The sequence below is a fragment of the Pteropus alecto genome, unplaced genomic scaffold (genome assembly GCF_000325575.1).
Source record: "Pteropus alecto unplaced genomic scaffold, ASM32557v1 scaffold39, whole genome shotgun sequence".
NCBI lineage: Eukaryota > Metazoa > Chordata > Mammalia > Chiroptera > Pteropodidae > Pteropus > Pteropus alecto.
Window position 1 is genome coordinate 12,562,158 of NW_006443568.1, and position 10,643 is coordinate 12,572,800.

Here is a 10,643-nt window from a genome sequence, read left to right on the forward strand (position 1 = left end):
AAAGAGAGTGGCCAGTTGATTGGTGTGATTGACATGAATGTAAATGTGTGTTAGAGGAAGCAGGTAAGATTTAGGATGGAAACAAAATATGAGATTCAATAGTGAGGAATAAAACTGGCCAAAATGAGGAAGTGAGTTAAAAATATTGTGTATACAGCAGATTTTGAGTGTAATTCATTTTAGCTATGACATTTGTAAGGAAAGAAGGGGAGAGGATGTTACTTGCATGGTTTTACTTTCTCTCTGTTCCTCAGCAATGATGGATTTTGGGTGGGAAAATCCTCCCTGCGCAGTTGGCGCCAGCTAGCTCTTGAACAACTGGATGAGCAAGATGGTGACGCAGACCAAAGCAATGGAAAAATGAATGGCAACAGCTTGAATAAAGGTAACGTCTAAAACTGTAGGTAGTAGTGAACTATACTACAAAACTCTAAACATTCATTTTTAAAATTACTAAAATTCATTTAATAAAATTGGTTTAATTCTCATCTATGTAATTTTAAAGATAATTTTTCATAAAAAACTTAAAGTTCTCAAGAATGTGTCAGAACAAATAAAGGATTTTTAAGCCATTGATACTGAGCAAGGGTTCAGCACCTCGGATGAATTCTTTATAACCTGGCATGTGTTGGGTGCAAGGTCTCTCTAGATAATCACATGCAAAATTAATTTTAATTTTGCTCCAGACTAAAATTTTTAAGAAAGGTAATTCTGCTGCAAATTACATAGTACGTTTTGGTTATAGATTATCTGTCACAGTTACCAGCTGCTTTTGTCAAGTAGAGGAGTATATACTTCTGTGTTTTTCATCTTAGGAGAGAAGGCAGCTTGTGTAAGTCAACTTTTAACTGTTTTTTAAGGCATCAAGGGAACTTGGGACATAGAAACTATTTTTAGATTTAAAATGTAAGCTAATGGTTTAATCAGCTTACTATTTCAGAGATATAGATCCACTAGCAATTATTTAACCTATTTTTCTTATCTCCAGATATTAGTAATTACATACGTATTTATCATTTTAATATTAATCATTTTACTAAAATACTTTATATCTTCTGCATTCAAGCATGTTATATCATTTAATTTTACTTGGTGTGGGTCCTCATATCACTACCTTACTTTTTGAGAAAATAAAAATACTAAAGCCACTATAGTTTTAAGCTGTGAATTTTATCATTTTTAAATTTGAGGAGTTTAAATAAATTCCTAGAAATTGCTGGATCAGAGAATAATACCCATATATAATTGTCATATACAGATACATAGTGGTAAATTTCCTCCAAAAAGTATATTGGGGGTTTGTTTTGACATGCTTTTGTCAATATACAGAGTACATCAGTCACATCAATTTTTATCATTTTGATATATTAAAAATGACTTAGGAGTGTTAAGGCTTGCATCTTTTAAAATTATCATTGAGATTGACCGTCATCGTATATTTGAGAAGTTGTTTGTATTGGTATATGTGAGACACAGAGAGAGAGAGAGAGAGAGAGGAGACCAGAGACCAGAGAAAGTTATGTAGTAATGTCCTTCCTTTGTCCATTTCTCTACTTGAACTTTTTAATAAATATTTTTAGTAAGTATTCTTTATATATATTAAATGTATTAAATACATCGTGTACTTAACCTGGAAAACCCATGATAACTATTCTAATCTCCTGAAACTTAAGACTTTATTTGATCATGTTCCTGGTATACACAACTACAAATTGACGGTGATACAGTGTAGACAAGTGGGAAAAGCAGATATTGGAAGAGAAATGTTAACAGGAAAAGTTCTTATTATATATGTGTTAGCTGTTAAAGGTTAAGTCCTTATTGCATTAGTCTCTAAAGCTTTCTATTCAACCCCTTAAAAGAGTAAGTAGGTGAGAATGACATGACATGTGGATGATTAACTTGCTTTATGACACAGTATTCTGAATATCTTGACTAGAATTAATGGAAGGATATGTAAATTATTTTTCAGTTTGAAAAAGGCACATTTTCTTGCATAACCTAACTCTTTAAAAAGTAAAACTGCCATTCAGATATTCTTCTTTCCTTTTAAGGTAAAGAAATATAACACTTCTTAACAGAACTATGTAGGAATCATTGGGGTCTAATTTTAAAGTTTTCTTTGTTCAAAATTGTGCAGAGTAGTGTCTCTGCTACTTTGAACTTTACATATAACAGCCAGAGCAGTTATTACCTGTATTTCTTTTGATTAGACGAATCAAAGGAAGAAAGAAAAGAAGAAGAGGAAGAATTAAATTTTAATGAAGACATTCTATGTCCACATGGTAAGCCAGAAGCATAAACCTTCCATTGTTAGTCAGATTTTAGCATATGGTAAATATTTTTGTTAAATGTTTCACACTTTCTCAGAAGGATTAGGCCTTAATATGGCAGCCATGACGGAGTAACTGGCTTTCTAAACAGTACTTGTTTCTAACATTTTTGTTCTCATACCCTTTTTATCTGTTAGTTTCTACTGCCTGATTTCATGCCCATGCCTCTAATACCTTTTCTTCTCTCCTTGCAAAAAAAAATTAAAAATATATATATAGAACTCAGGATGTCCCCGTATTTAGAGGAGAGGGAACTTTTAGTCCCTTTTTACATTGAGGGCTTTCTTTGTTGAAGGGAAGAATTTCAATTATTTCCTATGACTGTCTTTGTCCAGTTTGAACACTTTGAGAACAATGTTCATATATTTCTTCTTCTTAAAGGTATGTTTTGTTTAGTTTTTTTTTTGACATTTATTGACTAGCAACTGTGCTATATACTCTTAATAGTAATTTCCAAATCCTTATTAATCTATGTATTTGTTTATGTAGTTCTCATTTGGTCTTAGTACTCATTTCTAATAAGTAACTTTTTGTGAGGGATTCGTTATATGTGAGACATGATTTTCTATTATGTTAGTACTAAGAGAGTCAAGCAGGTGTCTGCTTCTTGAAGCCTTCTACTGTGTAAGTCCCCTCACCCCCCACACCTCTTTAAAAAATTCTATCCTGGGAAAAGTGGTCCTAGAGAAGTTGGGATGTCAGTGGTTAATACTATTAACCCACTTCTGCGCATTTCTTGTTGCATGCTAATGTATTGCCAATACTCAGAATTCTTGTTGGTCCTAATAAATTTCTAATTTTAGTTTTCACTTTATTGGTTCATTATAAACCAGTATATGATGCCTCACATTTACCCTCATGTACACCAGCGCTTTTATATTAAGGGTCCTTGATGACACTGATGATAATAGTCACTTGGGTGGTACTTGCATGCTGAACTTTCTGGACATTGTCTCACGCACTTTACCTTACTAGCTGAGTGACATCTTATTTATTGGCCACGCAACTAGGAAGTGGGGCAGGGGTCTTCCTGGGATGTGGATTCGGGTCTTTGGATCCCAAGCCCATCCATCCTTTCCGTCTCATCGCCTGCTTCCCAGTTTGTGTCCTTACACTAGTAGTGCACAGTAGGAGCACAAGTGTAAGAGAAGACGAGGCTTTCTGGTGGTAAACAGATTGAATAAGTAGAGGGAGGCAAAGTGAATAGCCAAAAGTAGGTTAGTTTTTCTCTTAATGCTGTCATATCAGCTCTTCACAGCATAGATATGGACATGGGACAAGTGCCTCCATTTTGAGAGTCGAGGAATCTGGTGAAATACCAAGTTTCATGCTTGGTGCTTCCCCGCTGGTTGAAACAGTGCCAGGACCCAGATTGTCATCTTATTCTTTAGCTCACTGACTTTTGCTCTGTCTTCCCACCTCTCGTCTCATCTTGTCATTTCAGTATAACAGTTTTGATTAGAGAGCATGGCAGAGCTGGATATGATTTCAGGACATGTGCTGCATTCCTTGGCAGAAATTTTACACAAGAGCTATTTTTTAGATCTTTAGCTTGAGCTGCAACTTGGTGGCACTTTGGTGCTATACTTTGTTATCTAGTATTTCAGCTGTTGTTTTCGTAGACATCACCTATTGGTGTACCGTGTCTATGAGGTCAGGTTTTTCAGGTGCATGATATTGGCCCAAGTACATTTATCTTGAAACTTGTTCCTGAAATGTGTTGATCATGGTGGTGGTGGTGGTAGTTAGTACTAAAGTACTAATAGTATGATGATAATGGAAATTTACTGAATGTTTACACACACATATGTGCCCCATAGTTTTCTGGGTGTGTAGGTATTAACTCACTTATACACAACCCTGAGAGGTCAATATTACTGTCATATCCAGTGTACTGAAGCATAAATAAACTGAGGCATAGAGAGGTGGGAGTCATTTGCTCAAGGTCACCACGTTAATGGGTAGTTTTGCCTGGGTATATAGTTGTTTGAAATTATTTTTCTTCAAAAATTTGAAGGACTTGCTCTATTTTTCATTGTACCATTTGTCCAAAACCATTATTCAGAAGTAATTTTTTTCCCTTCCGTTTCTGGCAGCATGTAAGATCTTGTCTCCGGTGTTCAGTGACATCTCACACTGACCTGCCCAGGTGCACGCCCTACCTCATTTACTGTGCACAGGGTGCTCTGTGCAGGCTGTGTGCATGTAGGAGGGCTGGTGACTAAGAGCTTTGCTGCCAGGATGCCCTAGTGGAGCTGTTCACTGGGGAATTCTTAATGTCACTTTCTGCTCTAGGGCTGCTCAGATTTCTCCATAGACATCGTCCATTCTCCTGCCTGGAAAATGTAGACATGACTGTCACTTGCGGTTTCAGGGTAGCAGAGAAAGGGCTTGGGAATCTGCATTCTGTGTAGAAATGTCAGCTCATTCCCTCATTCATCTCTGTGCTTTGTATCACTACCCAGAGCAGTGGCCTTAGGTTTTATGTCATCAGAGAGCTCGTGGTCTTCTTTTATGGGTAGAAGGGGGCAGTTATCTGAAGGGTGTAGAGGGAGGGGAACTGAAATTTTATTTAACTGCCTCTTAAATAGACTTTTAATCCATTCTCTTATTTTTTTAAACCCCACCCATACTACTAGGTGCCCCCGTTGTCTGGGTCTGTGGGAGCAGTTCTACAGTATAGTAAATTTGATTACTTCTTGACTTATTGCCAATTTAAAGTTTATTTTTCATGTGTCTTATCCATCTGCTTTTAGGCTTCTAAAATTTTTGTTGTTGTTTCCGCTCTCTTCTTTTTAATCTAGCATTATGATTTTAAATCTTTTTAAAAAATCCTTTTTCTGTGGTTTAATGGTGTTTCAAGAAGCAACTGAAAGTAAATGCAGTTTTAAAACATTTTTATCTGGAAGTCCTTGTTTTGAATTTTCATGTTTTTATAACAAAATCTCCATTTATTTCTAAAGCCCTGTGTATATTTAACATCACAGATTTTATGTGAATTAATCACTGGATTATATTTCATTAGAAGATTTACTACTACCATAGAGTTTAGCATTTATTGCAGATATTATATATGCATCAGGCTTTCTTAGCCGTTTTACTTTATATGTACTTATAACTTACTGTAACTTATCTTGTTAATAACACCTCTTTTGCTTAGCAGATGGCCTTTGTTTTGTTTTGTTATATGTTCTTCTGACATTCTGTGGCCCAAATTATTACAGTTTGAACTAGATTTTTGGGGGGAGGGTGTTTATCCAAAATCTAAGCTCATTGTTAACTAGATTTCTATTTTTACCATAAGAATCTTTGGGGATTAGGTTATCCAATTATGTTTGGTGAATGAAATCTCTCATGACTGCTTTGCTCTTGTATTGAGAGATGTTCCTCACAGGATGGGTTAAGTTGTTGGCTTTCCCTTTACAAATTTAAGAAACAGTGTTATTTATTGCAGGATACAAGTCTGATTCCGAAAAACTCATGTCACAAGTAAAAGTGAATTACTGTGAGGTCATACACAATATTAGGACATATTAAATCATGGTATTATTAAAATGATATGAAACTAAATTTAGAAACATGGCTAAGAAATTAAGAGTGGAGGACTTTATAATTATTACCAATTAGACTGCAGTAAAATGACTTATTGAAAATACTTTTCTGATTTCAGAAATAAATTTGGATTGTTCTTTTTTAATTATATGAGTAATACATGGGCAACATGAAAGCCAGTCAATAAGTAAAAGTACCCCCACATCAGAACAACAGGCAGTATGCATCCATAGTATCTGTGGAATCCTATTGAAGTGTGTGTGTGTATATTATTGTTTCCTTCATTCCCTCTCCTTTCTGTACCCAGATTGGGTTATACCACTTACATGCAGAGGAAGAGTTTGTTTTGTTTTTTAAGGGAAAAAAAGGGAAACCAGTTTAAAACTTAATCGCCTTGGAGTTCTTTCTAAAAAATCAGATCATGGAAATCTACCTTAATCCTTTTTATGGCTGCATTCTATTTCACCATAAAGACGTACTCTGTTAGGGTTTGATAATCTAATCTTTTTGGGGGGAGGATATCCCGATTGTGTCTGGGGATAGGCGTGTTGGAGTAAGTTTTCATAGCCTCCGAAGAAATTTAAGAGCCTCCTCAGAAAGAAAGTTAATTTTTACATTGTGACCTATTTTTCTCTGGTCATAAGTTTATTAAAGCAAAGTAATCTTTTCTTGAGATTATTCAAAGCTCAATAAGAAATGAAGAGTAGAAGTTAAAAAGATGGATTTTGAGGGATTAGAAATTATGGGGTTTAGGTGGGTCAGACCTGGGTCATATCCCAGCTTCGTTATTCACCAGCTGTGGTGACCCTGGGCATATTAATTTCTCTAATTCTCAGTTTATTAGGTAAAACACATAAATCAAAGAATGACGATACTGTGTTTAGAAAGTCTCTGGCTTTATTACTCTTAATAAACCTGGAGGTACCTGGCCATTGTGGGTAGAAACAAATGAAGGGCTTTGGAAACTGAAAGGTGCTTTTCTGGATATTGACCCATATAGGTATTTTAAGTACAGTTCACTGATTTGTCAGTCGGGAACAGCTGAGACAGTAAAAACTAGAACCACAAATGGAGTGAGAGATAAAGTGGAGAGAAAGGCCCTGGCAAGCTAGATATAGATATGTATAAACAGTAAACAGGTGGGGCTGCTGAGGATGCAGGTTGCTGCCATCTGGGTTCCCATGACCTTCTAAGAAGAGAATGGGTGGTGATGACTAATATTCCTCTCTTTGGAGACTTTTAAAGATCTACAGGGGTTGTGGGGATGGCAGTAGCAAACTAGTTGGATCCTGTGCTGGAGACGGTTTTCCAATTGTAGAATAAATTGCTGTATTGCTTAACTTTGAATTGATAATTTAAGAGAACGAACCTGAGAGGATTGGACACCACACCACCTTGAAAATGCCATTTTAATTCAGGATGATTTCAGTAAAGTAACACAATCAAATAGGAGAAAATAAAGTCTGCAGGAAATTGTGACATTTGAGTGTGGGCGGAGATGAAATGCTGTTTAACAGCCCCTTGTCCAGCACAGAGACACTAGGATCCCTGGTGGCCTTTTTTTTTTACCGGCAGGAAGAAAGATAGGAAATGCACAACTTCTGTCTCCTGATTTTTCAACTACAGACCTAGATTAAGGACATAAAGAAGTGGCTTTTTTAGAATTAGATGCAATAAAAAAAATTAGAGACTTTTGAAACTAAGGAAAGAGTTACAACACTTTAGAAACGAAGGAGATAGTATACCTACAAATTTTTCTTAAGTATAGGAAATAGATTTTTGGAGGCTATATGCTGACTTTTTTAAGTCTTTTTTTTTTCTTCAAATGTAATTTTTTTTTAACCTCAGGGGAGTTATGCATATCTGAAAACGAAAGAAGGCTTGTTTCTAAAGAGGCTTGGAGCAAACTGCAGCAGTACTTTCCAAAGGCTCCTGAGTTTCCAAGTTACAAAGAATGCTGTTCACAGTGCAAGGTACCGAACGCTATGCTGGAAAGTTCTGGAACTCGCATGCCACCTCCCTGCACTGACTTCCTTGCATTGTTCTCCTAATGAGAGTGTGGGGAGGAAGCAAGTCCTATGCTATCAGCAGGAGATAGTTGATTATTTCATTTTCTTTCAGATTTTAGAAAGAGAAGGGGAAGAAAACGAAGCCTTACATAAAATGATTGCAAATGAACAGAAGACTTCTCTCCCGAATTTGTTCCAGGACAAAAACAGACCCTGTCTCAGTAATTGGCCAGAGGTATCATGATCCCCAGCAAGGATAGAATTCATCTTAGCTTTTTCAGGCTTTTGTCAATCTCTCCCTCCCCACACACACACATACATTCCTGATGAACTGTTTGAGAACAGCCCAGAGTTTCTCTAATTCTCATTTGTTTAGTTTTGTCTAATCAGGGGGATTTACTGTAGCTTGCTATTTCTCGGTAGAGAGCTGTTTTTCCATTTTATTTGTAAAACTTAAAAAAGACCACAGTGTGTAGAAAAACATGTTCCCTAAAGATTTAGGTTCAGAATGCAGTGAATTAATGGATATCTTTATGTGATTTTTCTGTTCTAGGATACAGATGTCCTCTACATTGTGTCACAGTTCTTTGTAGAAGAATGGAGGAAATTTGTTAGGTAGAATCCAAAATTTTTCTGTTTCCGTTTTTTGGGGGGTTGATTTTATAGTGTTTTTAAGAATTCATGGGTTCTGATCATAGTACCCTTTTGGTTACCTTTACTAGCATATACTGAAAGCTCTTTTTTTAAGTTAAATGAATAACTCTAAGAAACATTTAATTACTAATATCCTTTTAAATATATCTCTAATTTTAAAATAATTATCTTAAAATTTTTCTCTGTAGTCATGCAGTATATTAATCCTTCCTGTTTCATTTGAGTAGGAAACCTACAAGATGTAGTCCTGTGTCATCGGTCGGAAACAGTGCTCTTCTGTGTCCCCATGGGGGACTCATGTTTACATTTGCTTCCATGACCAAAGAAGATTCTAAACTGTGAGTTCCTTCTCTTCATGCAATTTTTCTGTTTCTAATGATCGAGAAATTTCTCATCTGACACAATTACTTTAAGAATCTAGTCCTTTGCTAAATTGTGGGTTTTTTTCCTTTTATACGCTCTACTAGAGTGAGCGTTTTTTTTTGTTGTTTTTTATTTTTAAATAAAAAAGGCTATTTCTCCATAAAAGGCAAGAGGCTTCCCATGGGCACCTTGCCTTTTGTTCCTTCCCTCTTCTTCCTGGAGCCCGGCTTTCTCCTTCCAAGCTGCTGGTAACCAGCGCAGAGTCTCCAGGTGGACTTATTTTTCAGAATCACATAATCAACAGGGTTTCGGTTGTCATTTATCTGTAGCCACTAGGCTTCATAAAATGGAGGAGGGGGAAGGCAGCATGGCACTGAGGGATCATCTGGAAATATAGGGTCTTACAATCAAATTTTGATCCACTCCTCAGGTGCTTCCAGAAGGGCTCATCTATGAAACGTAGCCCTGATGTCACCATTTTGTCTTTTGAAATAATTTTTAAATATAACTATATAAGAGAAGGTTGGATGCTTCTGACCTTGCCCAAAAACTATGAAAAGAACATTGAAACACATAAATAAAAATTCCTTTGGGACAAAGCTAAAGTTAAGGACTTTATTATTATTTATGTATCAATGCTTTAATATTAGTTAAGGAAGTTTAGAATTAATATATATTTTCTTCTATGTTCTCCCCTCAGCTCTTTTTTCCTTTTTTTCTTTTGTTGTTGTTGTTTAAATGCCAGACAGCCAGAACAATAGCTATAATAAAACAAACAAATATGTGCCACCAGCCAGTTTAAAAATTAAACAATTAAAATATAACCGAAGGCTCCTTGGTACTTATCCTTTCTTCCAGTCCTCCTTTTCTCTCTTATTTCCTTCCTCTCTCAATAACTACTGTTCTGAATTTGAGGGTTATCAATCAGAAAGGATTTCTCTAAAAAAAAAAAAACCAAAAACACACATAGCAATGTTTGCATATTAAAAAAACTTTTGTATAAATGACATCATACTATATTCTGCAACCGACTTTTTTCACTCAATTTAGGTTTTTGAGATTTAACCATGTTGATTCATATAACTTTAGTTTTCATGCTATCGTAGCATTGTTTTGTATGAAAGAAACTGTTCTTTGTTGACGATGATATTTTTCCCCTCTAATTCCTTTGTATTAAATATTGATTTTGCTGATTTTAGTTTAGGAGGCTAATGGATTACGTTAGTTCTCTTAATTTCCGTGTGTCTTAAGGCATGTTGTGGTTTTTTTGCACAGTATAGCTCTCATATGGCCCAGTGAGTGGCAAACGATACAAAAGCTCTTTGTTGTGGATCATGTAATTAAAATCACAAGAACTGAAGTGGAAGATGTACATCCTTCAGAAACACAGTATATTTCTGAGCCTAGTAAGTTTTCATACTGCTCTTGGTTTCTATAGTAAAAAGTTGACATTTAAGGAGTAAGGAAAGAATATGTCAGTATGGTATTCTCTATTTAAAATTAAAGATCATGTGGCATTCCAAACTAATACTCTCCAGGTGAAAACTATCATATAATCATCTAGTTTTTGTATGTTTATTTGTTGATAGTAAGTGGGTTTCCTTATTTGCATATAACAGAATACAATAATTAATAGAGAATATGAGTAGTAGTTTAATGAATACTCAGTGGCAACTTTGATACATATTTTTAGAAGTTCTTCGACGCCACTTCTGTTTTGTTTTAGAACTCT

The 10,643-nt window shown here is 35.6% G+C and overlaps 1 protein-coding gene across 1 annotated transcript in view; it reads left to right on the forward strand.

The window, feature by feature from the left end:
- Positions 1–10,643, forward strand: part of USP48 (ubiquitin specific peptidase 48) — a 63,544-nt gene that overhangs the window by 36,038 nt on the left and 16,863 nt on the right. The window contains exons 14-20 of the mRNA XM_006924545.3: positions 255–385; positions 2,214–2,285; positions 7,734–7,858; positions 8,007–8,129; positions 8,448–8,509; positions 8,776–8,886; positions 10,187–10,317. Coding sequence (XP_006924607.1) covers positions 255–385; positions 2,214–2,285; positions 7,734–7,858; positions 8,007–8,129; positions 8,448–8,509; positions 8,776–8,886; positions 10,187–10,317 — 755 coding nt within the window. The remainder of the gene's footprint in view (positions 1–254; positions 386–2,213; positions 2,286–7,733; positions 7,859–8,006; positions 8,130–8,447; positions 8,510–8,775; positions 8,887–10,186; positions 10,318–10,643) is intronic.